The sequence below is a fragment of the Oratosquilla oratoria genome, chromosome 15, assembly GCF_046742065.1.
Source record: "Oratosquilla oratoria isolate Oo_2021 chromosome 15, ASM4674206v1, whole genome shotgun sequence".
NCBI lineage: Eukaryota > Metazoa > Arthropoda > Malacostraca > Stomatopoda > Squillidae > Oratosquilla > Oratosquilla oratoria.
The window spans coordinates 20,691,734-20,719,206 of record NC_134791.1 but is presented as its reverse complement, the minus strand read 5'-3'; the positions used below and the strand labels follow the sequence as shown (position 1 = coordinate 20,719,206).

The 27,473-nt window shown below is 37.4% G+C and overlaps 1 protein-coding gene across 7 annotated transcripts; it reads left to right on the top strand.

The window, feature by feature from the left end:
• The first annotated feature begins 2,583 nt into the window (after window positions 1-2,583).
• Window positions 2,584-20,703, top strand: Galk (N-acetylgalactosamine kinase). Of its 7 annotated transcripts, none has more exons than XM_076198677.1 (7): window positions 2,584-2,712; window positions 9,745-9,840; window positions 10,015-10,182; window positions 11,724-12,028; window positions 12,633-12,973; window positions 15,592-15,866; window positions 16,317-20,703. In XM_076198677.1, the coding sequence occupies exons 2-7, from the start codon at window positions 9,758-9,760 to the stop codon at window positions 16,483-16,485; spliced, it is 1,341 nt and encodes a 446-aa protein (XP_076054792.1). In that variant the 5' UTR covers window positions 2,584-2,712; window positions 9,745-9,757; the 3' UTR covers window positions 16,486-20,703. The 7 variants fall into 7 exon arrangements, with proteins under 7 accessions (XP_076054792.1, XP_076054796.1, XP_076054791.1 ...); XM_076198681.1 differs by having other exon boundaries at window positions 2,699-2,722; XM_076198676.1 differs by lacking the exon at window positions 2,584-2,712 and adding an exon at window positions 5,233-5,353.
• The last annotated feature ends 6,770 nt before the right edge of the window (window positions 20,704-27,473 follow it).

Here is a 27,473-nt window from a genome sequence, read left to right as displayed (position 1 = left end):
TATATATATATCTATATATTTATATATATATGTATATATATATATATATATATATATATATATATGTATGTATATATGTATATTATGATAGGGGATGAGTTTACTTCTTAATCCACCCCAGTCATGACTTAACACAAAATGAGGGCAAAGATTTAGGTCAACGGTGCACTGGTACCGTTCTCGACTGCTAATTCAGTGATCCGAGTTCGAGTACCACCCAGGGCAAAAAAAAAAAAAATAGCACCTCTGCACTACGAGCCGGCACTCCAATTCTGGTGGGCAAGGAGTAGGGTGTGTATGTGTAAGGTCACAATATTACCCATGGTTGGGGCCACATACGAGCCATGAGCTCTCATCGGGGAGGAAGCTGTCAATCACGAGTCCGACACGTGATCTAAGGTCGTGGTGAATCACACGAAAGCATGCAAACGCCCTTGCGTACTTCCGATAACTGTCAGCTGTAACTTGGACTCCACAGCACACCGGCGAAGACCTGAGGATGTTGCAGCAGCAATTCCTCGAGGGCAGGTTAGGTTTGTGCAAGTGTACCGATTCCATGACTTCAGTCTCGCCCTTGAGCATCGAAGTGTGCACGTGGGCTCCCATGGGATGTCTGGAAGACACACTGAGGGTAAGGGTCCCAAGGGGCGTCGCCCCGCGAAAGGGGGCCTCGGGGTGGAGGGGAAGGGGAAGGGGGCGAGGTCAAGGACCAGAGGGCTTTGCACTTTGCTTAACAAGGGTTCGTCTAAGGTGGATATATTTGCTAGGCAGAATAGAATCCTTAAATTGACTAGATGGGTCGCAAGTGTCCAATTCTGGTTCGTCACAAAAGCTTCACTATTTTATTTTTTTAATCCAGGTTTACTTTCTCCTTAACCTTCGCTGGACTAAAGGTCTCTTTACACCGAATAAAATCGTTTGACGGTAGCCGGGATGAAGGTTTTTGATGTGCAAAGTTGTTCGCAACGGTCAATATAAAGCAGTTATCATTATTTCTTTAGCATTTTTTTTTCCAAACTGAATGAAACGGTTTGGCATCAGCTTGAACAAAGTCCTGAAATACTAAGATCTTGACAATGACCCTGGAAAGGAGAATTGGTCTCGATGGCATCCTTGAGTGACTTGACTCTGCTGGACGGCAGTCGAAGGACTTTGTAGCGTCGAAATGAATGAACTTTTTGGTCCAACCCGCTGGCGGCAGGGTTCGAATTGACGTCACCCCGACCTCCGCCGCAAGCAGCGACGCTCGACCCCTCTCGGCCATCTGCATCCGATATTAGCAATCGACAGAAATTACTATCAAGTTCCTCTGCATCGCATCTGCGATCTCCCAGTGTTTCCTAATGTTTGTACTTTCGTTTCTGCCCTTCAACAAGCATTGTGAAAGGAAAAGAATATAAAGAAATTAATGAACAAAAATATATATGTAAAAAACCTGTGTACACCAAAAGGTATTTTCCCCTTATAAGGGAGACAGCCAGCCAAGGCATGCAACTCTCCCCCACACCCGTCTAGCGCTCATTCGTTTCCCCTTCATCTGAGCACCTTGTGCATAAACGACTATCTCTGGCCCCTGCCCACTGCCCGGCTCAGACGCAACGCAGCAAGACACAGCACACCCACAGTAGGGTCAGAACTGCCTAACAAAGTCTTCATGAAATCGTTGTTGGTATTCGCGTCGGGGGGGGGGGGTCTAAGTCACAGGAGTCACCCAACTACGGCCTGCACTGTGCCACAAATGAGCTAAAATATAATTGTTTATATGTAAGTATAGATTGTAGATCAACCTACTATGTATAGAAAATAAAATATGTGTAAATAAAATGGATTTGGAAAAGGCTTATGACAGGGTAGACAGAAAAGCACTGTGGGATGTATTGCAGATAGATGGGATTGGGGGAAAGCTGTTAAGGGGAGTCAAAATATTTTACGACAGTAGTAGAACATGTGTTAGAATGGAAAATGGAGAGAGCGAGTGGTTCGAGGTAAAGATGGGGGCTGTGTCATGTCGCCATGGCTATTCAGTGTGTACCTAGACGGGGTGGTGCGGGTAAATGAGAGGGAAATATGCCAAAGTGGTAATGGGGGGTGATGAGGTTATGGTGGTAAGAAGGGAGAGCATGACTAAGGGGGGGGGAGGCGAGACTGGGGATGGGGAGAATGGGACTAACACTGGGTTTCAAAGTAGGATTTCGGAGTTTTGAAATGCCAAAACCCGGATGCTACCGACCTTATCACCATGACATGAACGAAATTTATTTTGGAGCTATTTGCATAAATATACTACCCATAAATATAGAAATAAATTATATACAATGTCTGTTAAAATTCAAATGTGTTTATTTTTTCTTTATGACATAGACAAAAAGTTGTCAATATTAGTTTCGTTTTAAGCTTGTGACTAGTATCAAGTGTTGTTTACACGGCCTAACTCTTCCGAGGTCTCGATTTGGCTTAGGTTGTATGAACCGTGGACATTTATTTATACATGTTGTAAATAAAGAATATCCTTGGTATTTACATACCAAACGTAAGGGCTAATTAACTCATTTAATGAGTTGATTTCATAATATCTATGTTTTGTATCCAAAACTGAACTAAAGTGTCACATGTGTAACGTTTGAGACTAATGTAGACGTGTGTATAAGTTAAGTGGCCACAGATATGTTTGAGTGCAAGTGTTACACTCCGGTGAGGCAACAGACGCGGAAGGTAAATATTTGTAAATGAGCGTTGATTTATAATATAACAGTATATAAAGTGATATGCATGACAGTGTGTGTCTGTTTTGCATCCTCTCTATACCTGTTTTTATTTGTATTATTAATATTTACTTGCGTTATGAGGAAACCGTATAATAACTCTAAATAAGGTATATTTGACGAATGAAATAAATACATATTTCAACTTATTGTAGCAGTTAACTAACAAAGAGGACTAAATTTACAAATAGACTACAAATTTGCTCATGTTTTCAAATGCAACACTTATGAGAAATATAATTAAATACCAATTACTGGGGACACGGTTTAATCAGCTGAAATAAAAGCATTGGACGATTGGTGATTGGTTGATAATCATAATAATTAACATTAAGTGTATGGTATTTGTGAAGTTTTGTCATACTTGCACAGCAATTTGTATATATTTCCCATCAGTATTACAACAACTGCAACAACTTTTCTTGTAACATTTGTCCCACAAATTGATATAAAGGTGTGATGAAAAAATAGTTCCCACAACCTTCCTGTTACCTGCCACCAAAGCAGTGAGTATCATGGCAGCTTGTATATTTTTCACATCTATATCACAGCAACTTCAACACCTGTTCTTAGTAATATTTTTCCCACAAATTGATATTAAGAGATACTTGGTTTACTTGGTATTCTTGGTGAAGGTCTGAGGTCATTCCTCACAGCCATAGTGATCTACCACTGCTGCCAGTCCTGCTGTCCCTCCTCACAAGGGCTAATTGGTCTGGTATTGTGTTAGAAGAAAACCTACTGATGGCGGTGTAGCCAGGCACTGGGGGCTCGTCTGGCACCTTCCATAGAAACCTGTCCAGTGCATGCATGATACTGTCCACTGAGCATTTGGTTCTCTCTCTCACCTCTTTTGGGAGGGTGTTGAAGATTCTTGGACCCTTGTGGCCTTAGCTGGATGCCAGTAAGGTCTTAAGCCTTTCCGGGGCTCTTGGTAGGAGGGTTTGTCTCTCACACTTACCCCCATGCCTTACACTGTGTTACGGCTTGATTGTTGAGGGCGTGGGGTTGGGAACAAGGCCCTCTAGGATTTTCCATGTGTAAATGGCCCTATATCTTTCTCTCTTCCTTTGTTGGGAATAGAGACCCAGTGCTTCCAGGCAATCCCAATAGTTGAGATCTTTCATCCCTCTGATGTGCCTGGTATAGTTCCTTTGGACAGCTTCAAGCTTCTGGATGTCTCCGCATTTGTGTGGTGACCAGAGTTGGCTACAGCAGTCCAGGACTGGTTGGATAAGCGCCTTCCAGAGGGTAAGCATTATTTGTACCTCTCTTGAGGAGAAAGTCCTTAGTACCCAGCTGGCCATCTCTCTTGCTGTTTTCACTGACTGCATGATGTGGTGCTGGGAAGTTGCATCATCACTTAAATGAATGCCCAGGCATTTTACATTGTCTTTGGGTGTGATTTGCATGCCTCTTTCCATGTGCAGTTCAGTGTTGTCTTTAATGCCTTGGTTTGTGCCATATCTCAAGACCTCAAACTTCTCTTCATTGAATTGCATATTGCTGTCATTGGCCCATGCGTAGACTGTGTTGAGATCGTTTTGTAGATGGTGCACATCCTCACTTTCTCCACACTGCACAGCTGATGTGAGTTCATTTTTTTGTATTTGGAAGATTTATTTGTTCTATTATATGGTTAGGTTAGGAGCTATTGGACAATTTAAGTTTCATGTTAAATATCTGTCCTTGTGTGCTTCTGGAATTTTACCCTCAAGAGTCCAAGTTTTTTTTCTTGTTTCTCTCCACTATCTTATCTACCCTTGTCTTAAAAAGTCAAATATAGAATATGATTCTTCAGGTAAACTTTTTAAGAAATTGGCTATTCTGATAGAAAACTTATTTCCTCACATCTACACAACCACTGGGCTTGTATTTATATATATATATATATATATGTAAAAGGGAAAGAGTTGATCATATTATTTCATATAAGCTTTGGACAAGAACACTTAGAAAGGTATCACCATTAGATAGGTTTGTCAACTACAGTACCTTAATAAAGGTTTGGTGAAATTGTTAGGCATTAAGCAGAATGAAACAGCAAATATCACAAGATAAAGAAGGGAGTGATATCAGTTTTCCCCACTACTACCACATGGACACAACATAGATAAGTAAAACAATGACATTAGCAGGAAGATAATAACTAATACCTCCTGGTGTGGAAGTGGCTAATTCTCGAGGATATGTATATATTCATATATATATATATATATATATATATATATATATATATATATATATATATATGTGTGTGTGTGTGTATATATATATATGTATATATATATATATATATATATATGTATATATATATATATTTAATATTTAAATATATATATAATTAAATTAAATCCAGTTATCAGCTCTCAGCAACATCTGATAGATGAGCATGAAGCAGTTGCTGGAGATTAGATAGGAAAGCAATTGCTAAAGATAAGAAGTCAGGGGCACTACATTTCAAGTACAGTATAGTCTCAAGGGTGAGATAAGAGGTAACACTGGTGTGTTAATAATAGTTGATCAGCTGTACTTGCCTTGGATTTCTCTGTAGCAGATTTGGTCCCGTGACATTGAAGATAATTCTTTAAGTACTGTGAAATGTTCTGTATGAAATTAATTATTATATTGTTATACATATATATGCCAAAGGCTTTTTCCCCCTTACATGGGAGGTAGCCAAAAACAAAGGTATAGAAACCACTCCCACCCATTCCATCCCTGACATACTCCACTCTCCTCTACCAATCCTGCTACAAAAAAAAAAATATATATATATATATATATATATATATATATATATATATATATATTATTTGGTGCTAGTCAAAATTATATACCATCATTCCTTGGTCATGAATTAAGAAAAAAAAATGAGGTATAGTTTTCCTTACCTGTTGTGAATCCCATTTTGATGTCTTGCAGTCCTATCCATCTTGCCTCTTACTTAGGAAGAAGGCAAGTTCTTGAAGTGGGATTTGAAAGCAGGCTGAAGGGAAACCAGCTGCAATCTCACAACCTCCAGGTGGTGCCCCTGGTTTAGATTCCCATCTGGGAGTGGATGTCAAGAGTGAGAAAGTGACCAAGATTGACAGTATATTCACTCACTGTAAATCCTCTCTCCAACTGTGACCAACTTAATTTGCAAACTAACAACAACAAGTTGTCTGGCATTGGTGCGTGATGGTCTAGGCGGGAGATGGTGAACTCTTGAAGTCCCACATAGCAGATGGTACAAGCCCAGGAGTTACCCTGTGGTAGGATTCAGAGTAACACGGCTTGGTAGTAGCCTACGCAACTGAGCAGACCAGATCAGGATTCACTATGCTCACCCCAAATAGGGAAGGAGCTAGGAAAGCTGTCCTAAACATAACATCCCTAAACCTAACCTGGCTGATGAGTTCCCCCATCAAAGTCACTCATGATGTAGGATGAATAATAGTAATAACCAAACAACAACAAGGAGAGAACAAGAGCCCTCCCAGAACTAGAGTCCCTCTGTTGCACTCTTGCCCTACCCCACAACACTTCCCTGTGAACTAATCAAAGCCCTCCCCCCTTATTAACTTGAGAATAATCCACAGTGGTACCACCGAAACAGTTGCCACCTTCCCCACAGAAAGTAATAATTGCTGCCTTTGGCATCATCAACATACCCAAGCACCACAGTCAATGACTGTGACGCTGATCCCATTAAGAAATATATTCCTGAGCCTACCTAGCCCTTTTAGCCACCACATGACCCATACTGAGACAAAGGGGATTCTGACTGGGACTACCCAAAATTCTTAGTCCTGAAATCTATCAATAATGAATCGGTAACAAAGAAATGCCCCGTGAAAGTGTGTGATGAATTTAAAAATCTATTTGATTTAAAACTGCTTATGACAAAGCCTCAACAGCCCTGGCAGACATCCCAATCTAAACAATACATACAACATTTAGCACTAGTATGGGAGTAGTCCACATTCTGCCTCTATGAAACCATACAGAATAAATAATGGGAATAATAATAAGACTGCCAAAAGTGATAAGAGTATATTGGATCAAGAAAACCATAAATAGTACATAGATCAATATATTAATAGTTACTTTCATTCAGTCAGGGCTTCCAACATCCAAACTGTAGGCTACCTAGGAAGTAGAGAAGTACTGGCCATGTCCATGCTACTGCTTCAACTGCCAGTACTTTAAACATACTAGATAACAATGTTGCCACCTAGAAGGTGTACATGTAAATTGCTCAGGCCCCACACATGGTACCAATGTGTGGGGCCATGTGTGTAAATACTGCTGAAATTCATCACACCCCAACAACACATACCAACACCAAACCCTGTGTAGGCCTCCTAGACCTCCCAATGCACCAGTCCCAACCAAAATCAATACCCAAACACATTGAAAAACTTCCAACTGCCATGACCAACAAATCTTACACCAGCCCCTAAGGCAGGAGTTCTTAACCTTTTTTCTCCAATTCCCCACTTTTTAGTGAGCCAACTCTCCATTTCCCACCACAGCATCGGTCTTTGACAAATTCGATTTTAACCCATGCAGTGTTTAGTACGTAAATAAACGCTTTCCTTTTTTGTGCCATTTTACGGCCCTTAATTTTTGTTTGCACGAAATGTGACAAGAAGAAGACACCAGAAACAAACAAAAAGAAACAAAAACACATCGATTAAAGGAAAAAAAAGACAGTGGTTCTTCTGTCCGACCGGTCATTCTCCACTTGGCAACTCCGCCATTCCCCACCAGTGGGGAATTCCCCACAGGTTAAGAACCACTGCCCTAAGGGTACGCGAACTCAAAACAAAACAAATGTAATGGAATTGACAAGGACTCAGTCTAAACTGAAAAAATGTGTATTCTTCTCCAGCAATGTAAACCTGATTGCATCTTTTTTTCAAGAAACACAGCTAGGCACATGAACATACCCTCACCCAAAAAGCTACTATATCACATACTTATTCCCCCCCCCCTTCTCCCTACCCAAGCCAAATGAGGAGGGCCAGTATTTTTCTTCTGTCCGGACGTCTCATCACTACCACTTAAACTCCATACCTTTTCTGACATAACCTAATAGCCATCCACCCTGTTTCCATTTTAGATGATAGCTTGAGTATCAGTGTGGTTTTTGTTTGTTTTGGGAGGGAATCCTCAGATGGGCTCTTATCTGGTTCTCTTACCTGATGGGTTTCCCGCCCACACATCAAATAATGCATGAGGCACACAGAAGCTGCACTCATTTGATGTGCCAGCCCTCCTTACATATAATGTAGTTGCAATATACTGGACTACATGGAGCTGGATTGTGCAACAAAAGCATATTGAATTCTAAGTGGCAATCCATAATTTTTGTGTAAATGAATCATTTGTGGGGTAAGGAATATGATAAGTATATTCACACGTGCCTGGAGAGTGCCCACAATTAGGAAAAGGAGGTAACACTCCCACATTAAGTACCATGTCTTCCTCTAAGGTAAGAATCATATCAAGAATATTACTGTCCCTATGAAAAGTGGATTCTTAACCCCTCTGTGTCAGGCAAACTGGTATCTGCGGAAGAAAACTGAGAACAAATAGGATCAACACTGACCCCCAATACAGAAATACCATGATCGTGCAGCAATAGATAAACATGACGAACTTTTTTTGAAAAAAGTTGACATTCACGTGTGTAAAAACTGAGAATAAGAAAATGCATGAGGAAAGGTTACAAGCTGATGTCCAGGAGAGGTAGATGGAGTATGGAGATTTGGGGTCAGTCTTAGTGTTTTTATGACCTTAGATTATACATGTTTTTGTATGAATGTACTGTGAGGTACAGATGTTAGGATGTTGAAGGTTTTTGAGAAATATTATCCTTTTTTCCAGTTGGCTGTACTTGTGTACTTTAGTAGAAAGGGTCTGTTAGGTTTGAGAGGACTTGTGAAGAACTGTGTTTGTCAATTTCATGTGCAGTTCCTTGGGGAGGATTTTGGTTTCTGTGTATGGGAGTGTATGTTCTATTGAGATGGTTTTAGTACATCTGGTTATTGTTCTTAATTTTTGTTTTGTTTATAGAATGTCTTCATTCCCTTGATTGTTGGGAACCATACTGTGGAGGCTCAGTCAAGCATAGCTCTCATGAGTTGTTTGTATTTACCTAATTGTAGTACACAAGAAAGAAGCAATGCTTAATGGATCCCATCTCCAGTTCTCCAATTTATCATACCTAGCCTCAAGTTCATGTATGGTTCCAAATTGTTTTATGTCCTCAGTTTCCAATTATCATATTTTTATTTCAATTATGTATTGTTCCATCTTGGGATTGCTACAGATCTTAGTATGATTAGTTCTTTGTTTGACTTCACTGTCAGGTCTTCGATGTATGGGCTAAAGGACGTATGCACATATATAAAAGAATGAGGTTTAGGATTTTAGGTTTTTTGTCTAGTAGTAGAAGTTAACCAGTCTGACTACAATACTGTTATCTTAACCCAGGGCATTAATGCTGAAGAGAAGTTGCACCAAAGACATAAAAGAGTGACACTAGCATGCTTACAATCAGGGCATCACCTAGTGCTAAAACCAGCACAGATTTGGCCTGGCACTAGATATCAAGTATCCCATATGCAATTACCACACAGACTCAGAACATAGTATCTTACGCTGCCCTTCACTCACACCAGACAGTTCCACAAAATTTCTTCACAGGGTGATCTTTGCATTAACCCAATGGCTATGGATAGATATCTTGGACTACAGGTCTCCAGCGAGAGATTTGGGGGAATTTCACAAGGATGTAAACAGTAAAGAGTGAAGCAAAGGATGATGATGTTTCACACAAGCATAGCCAACTCACTTTGTGGGTAATGCCAAAAAGTTGAAAAACAAATGTAGATATATTTTTGTTTATGAATATGCTGGCAGGAGACCTCTTAGTCCATAACAATAGTTGTATTGTGGATGTTTTGCAACTCTACTTGTTATCTTACAGTTACTCTGTAAAAATGGCTGACCCAAAGGAATTAATGGATGCATTTAAATGTGCATTTGGTCACCCACCTCAGTTTATAGCAAGAGCTCCTGGAAGGTTAGTAATTCTTTTGATATTTGCTGCTAAATCTATTGCACTCAAGGATATGAAAATAACTCCACGTGTGTACATTTCAGAAGAAAAAAAAATCCACTTATGGGAAGTTTGTATTTTTATGTTTTTCTTACCAGTTGGTATTGTGTTGTACTGAATTTATGTACATCATTTCAGAGTGAATCTTATTGGTGAGCACATAGACTACTGTGGATATGCAGTATTGCCAATGGCCATAGAACTGGACATTGTCATTGCTGTGTCCCTTAACGAACAAGAAGTACTCCATATAACTAACATTGATGACACTTATCTTCCCTATTCATGTGACATTAACAACTTTGAGTATGTATTTGTGCAGTTTGTGTTGTTTTCAGGGGCATCCACATGAATTTTTGTAGGGGGTAAAATTAAAGATATTATTCATGTATGGTTAATGGTATGGTGTTATATCAAGATACATTTACATTACATTTATTTGCATTTACTTATGTATCACAATATATTCATTATCTACATGATTCACATTTTGACTTGTCAGTTATACAGTCACATACTATAACTGAGAAATTTAGATAAATTATACATAACAATAGGGAAAGTTTCAAATACACCCTAGACTTCTAAGGGGGCAACTGCCCCCCCCCCTCCTCCAGATACCCATGGTTGTTACAGAGAGCAATGATAAGCATAGTCCTACAAGGGTTGGTTGTGGCACATGCTATGTTTTTTATCTATGTAAATGACATGATTGAAAGTACAACAGACTACTGTACAGCCCACAGAACTTATGGATGGGACAAGTCTACTGAATTTATCAAAATTTGTTTGGAATGGGAAGAATGACTGCATAGGAACCTACTTGGAGAAACCATGGGAATTGATTACATTGCGTATGCACCCAATTGATGATGATAACAAGATTGTGGGCAAGACATGCAGATTATTGACAAACATAGAAATAGATTTTCATTGCATGGATGAAGAGATGATACATTAAAAAAAAAAAATCTATCCATAATTGTATTATGCACAGGTGAAAGAATACAAAGAGCAACAACCAAATTGGTTCCCAGCCTTGCAGATAAATCATACAAAGAGAGATTAGAACCAGGTTCAGGTCATTGACAAGAGTAAACATAACTGATAAAGAAGATATCTTGGTGTGCAATGGGAGGGTGGCATGAAGTCTTGGGAACAAATTGAAGTTGAAAAAGACCACTTGTCTGAAGGATGCCAAGAAGCCCAACTTTCATACTAATGTGTCAGCATAGATGATGATGCAACCCAAACTAAAACCATAAATGAATTCTATGTATTAACCAAGTTGTAGTATACAAGATAAGAGCTATGCTTGTAAAGTCCTGTCTCTGCATTTTCACTGGTCAATTGTTACCTTAAGAACATAAGAATGGTAGAGACTGCAAGAGACCATAAGGGCTACACTAAGCAGTTCCATGGCCCTTACAACCTGTCGTTCCTCTCCATAAATTTATCTAATCTTCTCTTAAAGCAACCAATTGTTTCAGTGCTCACTACATGGTTACTAAGTCTGTTCTATTTGTTAACCACTCAGTTGGTTAAACCAATCCTTGCCTATTTCCTTCTTAAATCTTTAATTGTCCTATATTGTTTGACATTACTATTCCTACATACAAACTATTCCATGAATCAGTAATTCTATTTGGAAAACTTTTTTTTTTTTCCTTGTCTTTGCATGGGTTATATGGGAAGGAGTGTAAAGGATATGAGTAATGGGATTGATTGATGACAGCATTGACATCATGTAGAACCACTTACAGATGCCATTATTGAAAATGTTGAAGAGGGTGTGTGGGTCATTATGAATCCTCATGAATAATATATTATTTGTGTTGCTCTTTCAGGATCTCGGGAAACAAGCCCAGCTGGTACAAATATGTTTTGTGTGGAATACGTGGCATCCTGGATGAAGGTGGATTGGAGGGCAAATTCCATGGCCTCAACATGGTGGTCAAAGGCACTATTCCTCCATCCTCGGGGCTCTCGTCATCTTCTGCACTTGTTTGTGCTTCAGCCTTAGCAGTGGCACATGCTCATAACCTTAACTTAAGCAAAGAGAAGTTGGCAGAAATATGTGCAAGAAGTGAAAGGCATATCGGAACTCAGGGAGGTGGTATGGATCAAGCCATATCCTTCCTTGCCACTAAAGGTGAGTAAAAATGTATTTCCTATGCAAACATTTCACTGTGCTATGCTGTTGAGGTATAAAAAGGGTCTTCCAGTATATGTATATGTATTTTGCGGCAGACAATTGTATTCAGCTGAAAGGCAGACAAAGGACTAAAGAGGGGCTGATGAATGCCTACAAAGTCCATTGTGGTGTCTTCATCAACTGGCAGTGGTTAGCCAGAAATATCTGTAGCCCAAGGACACTTTCTGCAAGTTACTCTAGTTACTCTAGTGCTCCAAGTTTCTAGTCAATTACACTTAAGGTGACAGTTACGTTATTATGTTAAAAGTATTGAATAATATGTATAGGCCAGTTTATACATTATAAATCACAGAAAATTGATACAGATATTTCTTGAATTACACAAGGTGATACTTTCTTGAAATGATTGCACAATTCAAATTTTTGGAAATTGAAATATATATGTACATAAAATTACATGTAAGTTTGAATGGTACCCAAACATGGTGTTACAAAAATGTGTAATTCAAATTCATGCAATTCAACAATTCCTGTACCAAAATTGAATATAAAGTATTTCAATACATTTTCTCCCTGTCATATCTGTCACTGACTTTTCCAGGCACTGCAAGGCTGATAGAGTTCAATCCCTTGAAAACTATGCCTGTCAGTCTACCAGAGGGTGCAAATTTTGTTGTAGCCAACTGCCTTGCACCTGTTAATAAGGCAGCAACTTCCCACTACAATTGTCGGGTAATGGAGTGTAGACTGGCATGCCAAGTGCTGGCCAAACTTGCCAGCATCAAGTGGCAAGGCTTGAGGAAATTACTTGATTTGCAAAAAGCTCTTGGAAAATCCCTTCCTGAAATGATTGAGATGGTGAAGAAGAACATTCACAAGGAACCTTACACGAAAACAGAAATTTGTGAAATCTTAGAAGTTACAGAAGCTCACCTGAATGAGGTAATGTCAGTAGAGGTGGAATTTATTATTTCTGTTATTTCTAATAGTCATGTTACTATAGGGAAATTGAGCACAAAAAAGCAGGAGTCAGTTGAGGGGGATTTTAAATGGTATGAAGAGATGTCATCATCAGTTTCAAAGTTTCATTAAATGAAGGAAGGGGGGTTTCACTACATGGTGAAGCAACAGGAGACTCATGACTCCCAGGTAACCAGCAACAGCCACAGGATTGACCCATAAGTCACTCAAGAAAGAAATATTGCATTGTCTGGGTATGGATAGGGTGGGGCAGTGTAAAGGTGATTGCACACTAGGCATTTCTTGCTAGCACGCTACTTGCTTTTGGTACTTGCTTTGCTAGTAAACTCTTGCATATCCATCACACAGAGAATGTTTTGCTGATGACTTTGACTTGTGGCTAACAGAATCAATAACAAGCCACCAAGCATTCACCTGCTATGGGTTACAAATGAGTCTATTACTGCAGGAGTCAAATGAAAAAAATGAACTCAGATTTCATATTGTTTTTACGTACATATACCAAGGGCTTTTTCCCTCTTACAAGGGAGGTAGCTAGGAAAAGTGGATAACTTGCTGGGAAGAAACATTGGCAAGTTTTGCTACTTGAGTGCTCAAATGAGCCATCATTCCTGGGGTTTACATGTAAAATATAAGTAGAATTGAGCATGCATATTATTGTTTATAAACAAGTTAATTATTCTCTATCTTTTTCACTATATTCTTATTAAAGCATTGAAAACAGTATTACATATAATATTGTTTTTAATGCTTTAATAAGAGTATAATGACAATGATAGAGAATAAATAACTCGCATATTAACAATAATCCCCGACCCATTACCTCTTGTACCACCCCATCCATGTGTAGATTGAACAGCCAAGGTGACATAACACATCCCTGGCTAAGTCCCACCTTTACCTCAAACCACTCTATCTCTCCATTTCTGATTCTAACACAAGCTCTACTACTCTCCTAAAAACTCCATTTCTGCAAAAGAATATAGATTTAATATATCTAGACTTTGTTAAAGCTTTTGATACCGTCCCCCCACGAAAGACTACTTACTAAATTAGCTTCACGCAGAATAAGTGGCAGCCTAATAACTTGGACAAGTAATTGGTTGAATGATTGAAAACAGAGAGTTTTTTTAAATGGAAAAACTTCTAGATGGAAAAATGTTACAAGTGGAGTCCCTTAGGGTTCCATTCTTGGGCCACTTCTATTCATAGTATATATAAATGATATAGACCACAGACTAAAAGCTATTGTTTCCAAATTTGCTGATGATACAAAACTGTGCAGAATGGCAAATGATCACTTAAACCAATTAGATATTCAAGAAGATTTAGATAAATTACAGCAATGGTCTGAAAAGTGGCTAATGAAATTTTAACACAAATGCAAGGTAATGCACATAGGTAAAAATAACAATAAGTATAAGTACAATTACTAGTTATTTGGAAATTTAACAAAAGTGGATAGTGAAAAGAATCTCTGCGTAATTATCAGTAACTATCTCAAATCATCTAAGCAGTGTATTTCAACCACTGAGAAAGCAAATAAGATTCTAGGACTGATTGCTCGATCTTTTGACTTCAAAAGTCCATCTCTCATTAACAAGCCATATAAATCGTTAGTTTGTCCACATTTGGAATATGCTGTTTCCATATGGTCACCAAATCTCATTAAAGACATTGACAGATTGGAAAAAGTACAACGGCAAGCCACAAAACTGATTCTAAATATAAAAGATAAATCATACGAAAATCAACCAGAACATGAATCTGCTTTCCCTAAAAAAACATAGACTCAGAGTTGACTTGATATGGTTTTTAAGATTCTAAAGGGAATTGACAACATCAAAAGTGACAAAATTTTAACACTAAATGAGAATCAGACAAGAAACAAGGGTCTCAAACTGTTAGGAAATAAATTTAATTTGAAAGTGGGTAGAAACAATTTCACCAACCATGTAGTTAATAATTGGAATAAACTTCCTGCAGAGGCAATGCAATGTAGTTCAGTTCAAAGCTTTAAGAATCATTTAGATAAACACCTAAGCAAGCTGCTGTAATGACTGTCATTTATTGTATATTATTTGTTTATTTGTTTTGTTATCATTTGTCTGTTTATTATTATTTGCATGATTCTCGTTTATTATTTGTTATATGTCAGTTTATTATTATTATTTACCTGTTTGTTTATTATTTAACTATACCTATGCATTTATTATTATTTATATTATATATATATATATATATATATATTTTTTTTTTAAGTTGGGGCGCCTATAATTTTGCGCCCAAACTTTTCGCGGCTACTGTATATATATATATATATATATATATATATATATATATATATTTTTTTTTTTTTTTTTTTTTTTTTCATTATTATATTATTTTTGCATCCGACCTAGTTAAGGACCAAAAGGTCTGTTGTCATGCTCCACCTTTGTAATCCTTTGTAAATGCCAGAGGATTTGATTGTTAGGTATCACTATAAGAATCTCTTTCTGATCACTAATTTGACAAACAAATTTATGAAATTATATTTCAGCTATGTACTGAAAATTATGTATTAACATACATTTCAGATTACATTGAGTGAAAATACTCGCCACATTCAAGAATTCAACCTTCATGACCGAGCACTGCACGTCTTTACGGAAGCTCACAGGGTCTGGGAATTCAAGCAGATTTGTGAATCCGACAACAAAGATGTAGAGTCCGTTCTGAATCAGCTGGGGAAGGTGATGTTCGAGTCCCATGAGTCAACTCAGTATTATTATGAATGCTCACATCCGAAGCTGGATAAACTGGTTGAGCTGTCAAAAAGTATAGCTTATGGAGCTCGACTTACTGGTGCTGGGTAAGTTATTTTTTCTTTGCTGTTTCTGTCTAAAATTCTAAAGTTTACATATAACCTTTTAATGACCATAAAAACAAATCTGAAACCATACAATGAAAGACACTTTTTGGGTTGTGTTTGGAAATCTTTGTTCAATTTTTTTTTTCTTTCAGCTGTTTGTCATTCATGCTCTAGTTAAATTTTAAATACATACATACATACATATACCAAGGCTTTTTCCCCCTTACAAGGGAGGTAGCCAAAAAGGGAAAGGCATAAAAACACTCCCACCCATTTCATCCCTTATATACACTCCACACCCCTCCCACCCTCCCTCTCATCTGAGCACCTCCTGGATGACGGGTCATCCCTGCACAAAATTTTTAAATAGAAATCTAAAAAAAAAAATTGACTAATATATAATCTTATAAAAAACATTAACTTTAAAAACATTAATATTTAATTCTACAGATGGGGAGGATGCATGATTGCATTGGTTCCAACTCATGCACTTGAAGAATATCAAGAGAAGCTTCTTCAAGAATTCTATGCTGGTGAAGAAAGTTTCAAAGTAAAGAATATGAGCTCAGTACTTTTCACAAGCAAGCCAGGAGCAGGGGCATGTGTAATAGATATATAAAAGATATGTGCATTATGCAGTGGTGGGATTAAAGAATTTTAATAACAGGTTCTTTCAAACAATTGTAGCATGCTTACATCACTTAAGCCTGTATAAGCCAATTTTTGATACCCAGTTTGCTGAGCTTTTGAAATTCCAAGAATAGGTTCATATGAACCAGTAAGAACCGGCTGAACCCCACCACTGGCAAAATGTTAGGTTAAGGAAGCTACAATGACAAAGACTTAGGGCTATTTTATCAAACCTCGTAAAAGTATGGGTGTGTCCAATAGTTTCTTGCATGGTCGGTATTCATTCAATATACACATTTTTCAGAGGTAGTGGCTGCTCAAATCGTGGAACATGAGGAAGCCAGTAAATGCAATTGGTGTGAATGTTCAATACATGCATACACATACTTAAGGGTGCTTTCCTTTAAAGATATGGCTGAGCCAAAGCATACTGTATACCTACCCTTCACCCATCTCACACCCATCCAGCAACCTTTAGTTGTTCCTTTTATCTTAGTTTCTTATGGATGAAAGGTTATCCCTGTCTTCAGCCCAATGCTCAGGTCAGAAGCAATGTAGCAAGATGCAACACCTCCAGAGGAGGGCTCGACTTCCAAAGGTGGCCCACCCCCACTATTCTATTACATGATGTCCTCTTCCTTCTCATCCACTTGAGAATCCATGGAGCTGTATCTGGGCTATGTCAGTTTTCTCATCAATTCACAACTACTTTCTACCACCTATCCCCACCTTTTCCAATTCCATTCCCCTTGCACCCAGTGCACCCCTCACTCTATCCATCTACCTCACTTTTGGTCCCTCAAGCCAGTTCCATCCACCTACCTTTGACCCCCCCCCCCCCTGACAGCGCTTCATCACTCATTTCCTTCATATGCCCAGATCATCCCAATATTCAGTTCAGTGAATTTTTCAAATCTTTCAAAATTAGAATCCTCTTTGGTGCTTGTAGGTGTGTCATGCTCCGGTACTAGATCTTTCGGAAGGAATGTTGCACTTCCTGGGTTTAATGAAATTGTTGTGCTAAATTACATTTTAAGTTGTTCTGTAAGTATTGGATCATGGCATGTTTACTTATGCAGACATTCAAGTACATCTGCTAAATATAGTAAGAAAATCCTGGAAGGGGCACCCCATAAATTACTGAGGTTTAAATAAACATACCCCTCAAAATATGTGTACCTTTTGAGTGCTAATACTATTAAAAACTCACTGGTCCAGAATGATAATACATTTGTACAAAAGTCATTCCTTATATTTGTGCACTTTGAAGAGATTATGTTACTGTTGCAGCCTCAGCAGAATGCTGGAGGTTGCTATGGTAATACACATGTACCCAGAAGTATGAATATAATGTTGAAGTTATGAAGTGAGTGCTAAGGTTTTGGTGAGTGATATATACATACATGTACCAAAAAGGCCATTTTTCTTGAAAAGATGGATGGCCAAGTCAAAGCATATACCTACCCTTCACTCGTCAAAAAATGTTTGTTGTCCTTCCTATCTTAGCTCCTTATGGATGACATATAGGTTTTTCTTATATTTATGATATTGGCATACAGTTTGTTTGTTTGTTTTCTTCTTTTATTTTCTTCTTTTCCTCTTCTTGTATTTATTTTTCTTCTTCTTTTCTTTTCTTTTCTTTTGTGAAAAGCCATTCCTTTCAAGAAGAGAGTGGTCATTGTGAACAACATATCATTAAGATACCCATACAGAATCTACGAGAGCATTTTTATAACAATAGTTTTCAACACCCTCAAAAACATCAATCTCCTGTAAGCATATTTACAAACAGTCAATCTTTTTTTTGCCTCGGGTTTTGCTGACCGGAATCCCACAGCCCCACAGTAGCTGGCAATGGTCCTCATGCACTCCCATAGATCTCTCTGTGAAGAAGCTTTGAAATGATGTTTGCATTACATAAATGTAGAACTTTTTCTGTGACACTAAACAATTTAAGTGTCTGACTGGTGGCTGTTCCCACCTTCCTGAGTGCTATGAAGGATGCTATGAATGTAAACAAGACAAAGCATTAAAGATAAGTAACTATGATTATACATATCTAAAGATACTTTCCCTCCTTGTAAAGGGAGGGTGGCCAAGTCATAACATATAATTGCCCTTCATCCCATCCCTATTGAAAATCAGTGGGTGTGGGATATAATTTTTTTTTATTTATTGATTTAAATATATATATATATATATTTTTTTTTTCTCCACTCTTTTATGTCCAAAATACTTTGATACTTATATTAATAGATTTTGTAATGTGTAGTTTGGAGCTGCAACTATCCACTCCATTTCTAAGTAGAGCTGCAGATGATAAGACATAGGTTGTAGGAGAGGATTCCTCAGCTAAATGAAAGTGCCTGGTCATTGCTAAGTTACACATTAGTAAAACATAACAGGAGGATTAAGATAGTTTTAACCCTTTAGCTGAACAAGAGCTTTCCCCAAGCTGAATGAAACCATTTGTCAGACCACAAAAAAGAATGCATGAATTAGTCTGTAGGATTATACAGTTAAGTAGATTGTGTTTTGATTTATGTACATGGAATCAAGAAACCACAGATGCATTAAATGGAAACCTACCATACATGTTCCACTTGAAGTACGTGCTAGGATATGTCTACACATGTGTAAGGTTTATAGGTTACACAGCCGTTCTGGAACCATGTCAGTACTATGGTACACTTTGTAAGATATTTTTGCTCAGGCAAACAGCAAATGGATTTTATTCAGCAAAGGAGTGGCCTTCAGCCATCTCAGCACTCTTATTTATATGATATACCATATCTAATCTGCTTGGCAATACAGTTCAAGAAAAATTAGTTTGGCCACCATATGTCTCTAACTTCAGAGTTTCTCTATTAGGAATAGACCACCAGGGTTTCCATTTGCAGGACAGACTCGTTTAGTTCCTACAAGATATGAAAGTAAGAAGAAACTCCATGCCACCCAGTAGAGGAAATTATGCCACATTTTCTATTTCCTTTGGGATGATAATGATGATGAGCCACCTTTTCTTTCTATTTATTTAAAAGATTCTGATAGGTAGTAAATACAGCAAAGCTGTGTAATTCAAGGGACCTGGGTATTGGACAGTAATTGGCCATGTATGCTTTAAGCTAATTTGATCTATCTAATCTATATACCAAAAGGCTTCTTCACCTTTATAAAGGTTGTACTTAAATTATAAAAATATTAGTGTTTATCTGACGAGTAGTAAGATTCATTGTTATGCGAATAAGGTAGATAGTTATTAGGCAAGCTTAAATTGAGTTTGCGATAGCTAGCCAGGAATAGTGTGTTGGGTGAGATGCATACTTTCATTCATTTGGGTTTGCATGAATGATTGAATTGATTGTGGTAAGTTAAACCTAGTATGGTAATTAACAGTTATTAATATTTGTTTCAATTGCTGGATTCATGATTGTGATGGATGAGATTTGGTGTAGGAGGTAAGTTTTGAATATTTTGTGCAGAAAACTTTGGTTTCTTAGACTGAAATAGTCTGTTTGTCCTCATTGACAACTTAAGAGCAACTTTGAAAATCCACAAGTTGCCTAATAAAGATGGTTGAGTTTTCCTTTCTTTCATGTACAAAGTATTGATTCAGTTCCACTAGTATAGTCATTCCTCTTACCATTGCTAATTTGAATGAAGATAGAACTACCGTTGTACTAACATTTTTATTTCATCAACAGTGTTCTCACTATCTTTGTTTTTTAAGTCATTCAGTTGTAGTTGTTTTTGAAGCATTCCACATTAGAATATTTTTCAACTTTGTGGAAGTTAAAGGAAAACACAGATATAGAACTCAAGTTTGTTCTCTCTGCTAGTCTATGGTACTACTCGGTTGTTTTAAATGCATTATCTGTATTCCTTTGTTAATGTTTATCCTGTGAAATGAATTTCTTTAAATCTTTGTAACCTGGTGTCATAATACATTGTTGTTAAGGCATTACAACTGTCTTCAGTGTAAGGTCCAATCCTCGAGTGATTGTCTGGAAACATATGAAGTGTATCACCATACTGAAGGTGTTAAAGCCAGATTTTTTTCTCAATGACCTTACAAGAAATATTGAATGTTAAAATCATAGTGATGCCTTTTAGTGTCTTTGATTTTGAAAGTTTCCTATTGTTTACTTTTAATTATGTTATGTTTGAGTCCATTGGTTTTGCAGTTTTAATATATTTGTTCCATTTCTCTGGGGTTTTTATTTAACTAAACAAAACCTTTTCTTTGAAATTTACACAATGATGTCATCATGTATGATAATACATTGTTCACTCCAATACATAAACAAACATAAACAGCACTTTACAATGACGAGAAGTGGCTAACTAACTTCTAAGCATGGAAACAGTGCAGAATGACCAAATCTTGGAGACAAAAACACTGTATGATGGGGTCCATCAAGAATCAATACTTCTATGCTATTCAGTCCTCACAAGTGATCTCAACCACAGACCCAGAACTAACATCAGTACACATGTGCAGATGACATGACAAATATAAACCAGCATAGAAATTGCGAAGTAGCTTCTAAGAATACCCAAACCTACATAAACTAGAATAATGGCTAAAAAACACACTTCAATGAACGGACGGCTTAGAAGACGTTCTGAAGAAAATTGAAGTATTGTGAATCCCAACGCAAAGAGAAGTGCCTATTGTATTTACAGGGTGGGGGGGAAATTGCTCGTGAGGTAGTAGGAAAGTAGGGAAAGAGGAGAAGGGGAGGGAAATGAGGAAGGAGTAGACTTGGCCCAGGCAGACAGGCGAAAGGTAAACAAACGGCCTCCCGACGACGATGAAATGTCTAACAAAAATGTAAAGATTAGAAGTATAGATAAGAGCAATACAGTAGAAAGCGATGAGAATATTTTCCAGGGATTTAAAGAGGGTGGGGGGGACACAAACCCCCCCCCGACTGACAAGACTAGAAGAGAAAGTTGATAAGATGATCGAGGACTTGGAGCGTAGGTTCGGTCATGTTAACAATATTATACGGAGGGTTGAAAAATTGGAAGAACTAAAGAAGAACAAAAACTTAACTGATGAAATAGAAAACCTGAAAAGACAGTTAAAAGAAGTAAAGGTGGAGAATGAGGAATGGTAAAGAAAACAGAGAGGGATGGAAGTCGATAAAAGAAAACGGTAAAGTTGCATTTACTGACATAATTAAACAGCAAATGAGAGAACAAACTGAAGACACAGCTATTAAAGTGATGAGACAGAAGGAGAATATAGTAAGAGACTTAGCTGACAAAAAGAAATGTATAATTATATTAGGAATGGAAGAGAAACATAACCCAGATAGAACCTCAAGAACCAATGAGGAAAATGAAAAAGTAAGCAGTTTACTAAAATTAGTTCAGGAAGATGAACCAGAAATTATGAAGGAAATTGAGGAAAAATTCAGGCTTGGAAAGTATAGTAAAGATAAGACCAGACCAATTAAGATTAAATTCAGGTCACAAACGACGGCAGAGAATATCTTATCCAAAACAGGGAAACTAGCAACAAGTGAACAATATAAAAAGGTATGGATAAAAAGGGAAATGAATAAAGAGGAAAGAGAGGAAGAAAAGCAGAAAAGACTTGAAGCTAAGACAAAAAACGAGAACAGAACGGAGTCAGAGAAAGAGAGATTCTATTGGAGAGTAGTGAATATGAAACTAAGGCAGTTCGACATACAAGAGAAAAACAAAAGGGAAACAGAGAACACAATGGAAGTGACAGAAAACTAAGAGTGTCTTACACAAATATAGATGGATTAATAACAGGATTGAATGAGCTGAATGATTATTTGAAAGAAAAAGAACCGGACATAATGGGAATTGTAGAAACAAAATTAAAAGGCCCACTACCACCCAACAGTGTAGGACATGATGCATATAATTATTGGATTAAAAACAGAGAGAAAAAGCAAGGGGGTGGAGTTATCTTCCTAAGAAGGATATAAATGTGAAGGGTGTCATATATGGAAAGAATACAGTAGAGATGATTATGATAGAAGTGGAAGACAGAGATAAGAAGAGCAGAAAATTTGTGATAAATTATGTGCCTCCGAAAACAGCCTCATGGGAGGAGAGTGAACATAAAAATATGTTAGAGGACACAAAGATAACATTAAATAAAATAATGGAAGATGGAGGAAGAATAGTTATAATGGGCGACTTTAATTGCAAAGAAATCTGCTGGGAAGAAATGACAGTAAAGGGTGGAGACGGCTCATGGGGAAACACTCTACTTGAGATGATTACTGACCATACAATGACACAATGGATACAGGAGAACACCAGGTATAGAAATGAAGAAGAACCATCGAGACTAGACTTAATAATTACATCTGAACCTAGAATAGTGGACAAGATTGAATATAAAACACCAATAAGTAAAAGTGACCACATATTGATTGAACTGGAACTTAATGAAGAAAAATATATGAAAAGAAATGAGCAATATAGAAAAGGAAGAATGATGTATGAAAAAACAAACTTTGATAAAATAAGAGAATTCTTTCAACAAGAAAACTGGGAAGAAATATACAAAGAAGAAACAACAGTGGAAGAGAAATGGAATATTTTGACAAAAATTTACAAAAAAGGAGTGGAAAAGTATGTCCCAAGACAAAAACAAGAAAAAGAATATGTAAAATGCTGGTACAACAAAAGTTGTAGGGAGCTAAAAGACAAAAGAGACAAAGCCTGGACCAGATGGAAAAAAGACAGAAGACCTGAAAAATGGAAAATATATACCGGTTATAGAAATGAATATGTACAAACGTGCAGAGAGGAAAAGAGAAAATATGAAAAAGATGTCATAGAAAAGTGTAAAGATCAACCAAAACTATTCTACAGATTTGTAAACAATAAACTGAAAAACAAACAAGACTTGGAGAAATTAAGACAAGAGGGAGTTGAATACACTGAGGAAATGAAAATGGCGGAAATTATGAACAAACATTTTAAATCAGTGTTTACAAGGGAGAACATACAACCTGAAGAGATTGAATGGAAAGAGAAAGTCCCCCCTATGGAAGAAATAGAAGTAACAAAGAATGAAATATTGACACACTTGAGTAATCTTGATGTCAGAAAATCGCATGGACCAGATGATATAGCAAACTGGATTCTGAAAGAATGCAGGAATGAACTGGCAGACAAAATACATAGCATAATAAACAGTTCCTTGAAAGAAGGAAAAGTTCCAGAAGATTGGAAAAAAGCAAATATAGTACCTATATATAAAGGAGGAAATAAAGAAGAACCTACAAACTATAGACCAGTCTCTATAACAAGTACAATAGCAAAAATTTGTGAAAGAATTATCAAAAGTAGATGGGTAAAATATTTAGAAAAAAAACAAAGTGTTAAATCCAAGGCAATTTGGATTCAGACAAGGACGATCATGCGTCACCAATTTAATATGTTTCTATTCAAGGCTAATAGATATAATACAAGAAAGAGATGGATGGGCGGACTGTGCATTTTTAGACCTAAAGAAAGCTTTTGACAAAGTACCACATAAGAAGTTGCTTAAGAAATTAGAAACTGAAGGAGGAATACAGGGAAAATTACCAAATTGGATGGAAGACTTTTTGCAAGAAAGAAAAATGAGAGTAGTGATAAGAAACCAGCACTCAAAATGGGATGAAGTAATAAGCGGTGTTCCGCAGGGAACAGTTCTGGCCCCAATAATGTTTGCTATATATATTAATGATATGGATGAAGGAATAGAAAGCTATATGAGCTTCTTTGCAGATGATGCAAAACTACTGAAAAGAGTGGAAAACTGAAGAAGATTGTGAATCACTACAGAGAGATCTAAATATAGTACAAGAATGGAGTAGGAAGTGGGAGATGGAGTTCAATACAAAAAAGTGTAGTATAATGGAATTTGGAAAAAGCAAAAACAGAATAACAGGATCATATAAATTGGGAGAAGAAGGAATAAAAAAAGTAGAAAATGAGAAGGACCTGGGAGTCATTGTTATGAATAATATGTCACCTGAGAAACATATAAATAAGATTTTTGGAGAAACTTATAATTTAATAAGAACAATCAAAGTTGCATTTACATACCTGGATGAAGAAATGGTGAGGAAAATCCTAATCACCCTGATAAGACCAAGATTGGAATATGCAGCAACGATATGGTCACCAAGTACAAAAAAATGTATAAAAAAACTTGAAAGAATACAAAGAGCAATTACAAAACTGGCACCAACACTCTCAAAACTATCATATGAAGAGAGACTACAAAAACTTGAACTACAGACACTAGAGCAAAGAAGAGAGAGAGGAGATTTGATAGCTATTTACAGAATCATGAAAGGCATAGAAATTACTGATAGAGAGAATCTGATAAAATGGGATGACAGAAATACAAGAGGACACGGAAAGAAAATAAAAAAAGACAGCTATAGAAGAGACTTGAAAAAGAACAGCTTTCCTCACAGAGTAATAGACAGTTGGAACAAGTTAGATGAGAAAGTGGTGTGTGCAAAAACAATACATGAATTTAAAAATAGTTTAGATAAAATGAGATATGAAGACGGGACCCCACGAGCATAGCTCCCCTTCCCGTAAAATACAACTAGGTAAATACACACCAGAAATCAGTAATATTGTTCACTCCAGACAACCATTAAGATAATGCTAATGCTAAATAAATAAATATATAAAGAAACACCCTACAGCAAAACTGAGTGGCTTAGCCCTTCCATGAGAAAACAAAATGAAAATTCTTGGCCTTACTTTTGATAACATGATGGCAGCATATCCAAGTGCTGGTAGTGAAAATTAGCAAGAAAATGAACCTACTGAGCATGGACTTTGAGCAACAGAAGGAAACTATTTCTGGTTTTCAAACAATTCATAAGAAACATCCTCAGCTAAGCTTCCATAGTATAATTCCCAACAATCAGCCTATCTATATAGCCAATCAAGGCACACACCCAACCCAACCCATCCCAGTTCCATCCGTCTCCCATTTATTCCCTTCCATCTTAGCTCATGAATGAAAGGTCATCCCTGCTCATGCCCACTGCCTGGGTCAGAAGCAATGCAGCAAGACACAGCAGGGCCAGCCACTTTATTTTCACAGTGACCCCAAGGCTGTTGCAGCTTGTTGTTAGCAATAGGAAAGTCTCATGTGAGTCATTAGACTCGAAAGGTTATGATAGTAGTTTTACCAGGGGAAGTGGTGGATGTTATATAAAATTCATAGCCAGATGGTTCTATTAACCTAACTGAACTTAACCAAAATCTGGATGATGTATAGTGTGATACCAGCATAATCAAGAAATGTTGGACAAGTCTAACTCAAGCATCAATTCAATACTACAGAGAGCCCACCTATGCTGGACCGGTTACATCATTAGAATGGACAGCAATCACATCCCCCTGACATTTGACGTATGAAGTGCTCAAGGAGGGCTCACATAGAACTGGAAGACCTAATCTGAGGTGCAAGTACGGCCTGAAGAGCAACTTCAAATGGTGTGGCATCCAGCTACACAAGCTTGAGGTGATGGCTGCAGACAGGATAGCAGGAGGTCAATCACCTTCAAGTGATAGCTGCTTTCAGGGATAATCAATGATAGTGCTTTGCTTCCTAAAGAGACAAACACCAAAGAGCATCTTCCTCTGTCCAGATTACTGATTACCAATGTCATATCTGTGGGCAAATGTATACTCCCAGCTTTGGGCAGCAAGTCCATGTGCACTCATATAGGGTTGATGAAAGAGTATAGGGATGGTTTGGACAAAGGGAAAGAATGAGTGAAAAAAGATTAGTAAGAGGTGTAGAAGGCAGAGGTTGAAGGAATAAACATGAGGGGGTGACCAAGGATGAGATGGATGGATGGGGTAAAAGGGGCATTGGGAAAGAGGGGAATGTCTGTTGAGGAAGGATGGGAGACGACAGAAGATAGAGGTGAATGGAGAATGGTTGTGTATGGATGATGCTGTGATGCATGAAAGGGAGTGGGTAGGGGATGGGGGGTGAAGGAGTATATGTGAAAAAATAACTTGATGCAGCCCAATAGGATTTCTCCCCATCCCCTCTTTTTCTACATGGGATGGAGAAGGGGGTCACTGATTTAATGAAGTAGCCTTGCTGTGGATATGCTGTGTCTTGTGACACTGCGTCTGATCAGGGTAGTGGGCAAGCTGCAGGGATGACCTATCATCCAGGAGGAGCCAAGTTAAGAGAGAGGGAAGGGTGGTGAATGGGAGTAGAGTATGTGGGGATGGAATGGGTGGGAGTGGTTTTTATGCCTTTCTTTTTTGGCTACATCCCTTGTAAGGGAAAAAAGCCTTTGGCATATGTGTATATATTATATATATATATATATATATATATATAATATATATGTATATATATATATATATATATATATATATATATATATATATATATACCAAGAGATTTTCCCCCCTTATAAGGGGGGTAGCTAAGTCAGAGGCACGTACCTATCCCCCCCCATTTCACTCCCCTCCACTACCCTTTCCATCCCTTCAATCTCAGCTCCTCGTGGATGACGGGTCATCCCTGCATCCCCCAACTACCCTGGGTCAAATGCAATGCAGCAAGACATGTGTATATATATATATATATATATATATATATATATATATATATATATATATATATATATATATATATATATATATATATATATACATATACATATCTATGATTATGAAAATGAAATATATAGTAGATGAGAAGTTGAGATTCACCGATGATTTTGAAAGTTGTTATATACTATGTCAATATATATGTACTTTTTCTTTTAACCCGTTTCCGGGCGGGTGTCTGGAAATAATAATTAACTTCAAGTCATTGTTTATTTTTAGTATAACAATATAAATGTTTCTTACAAATTTATATACTGAAATTTTATCAAATTATGTATTTGAAGGTTAGCGGTAGTCAAAAAAAGCTGAAGACGCCGCATAATT

Excerpts from the sequence above, each read along its gene's own strand:
- Galk (XM_076198675.1), top strand. The coding sequence starts at position 8,154 with ATGATAAGTATATTCACACGTGCCTGGAGAGTGCCCACAATTAGGAAA. Across the intron at positions 8,207-9,744 it reads CCCACAATTAGGAAAAGGAG|TTACTCTGTAAAAATGGCTG; the intron begins GTAACACTCCCA and ends GTTATCTTACAG. Across the intron at positions 10,183-11,723 it reads TGTGACATTAACAACTTTGA|GATCTCGGGAAACAAGCCCA; the intron begins GTATGTATTTGT and ends TTGCTCTTTCAG.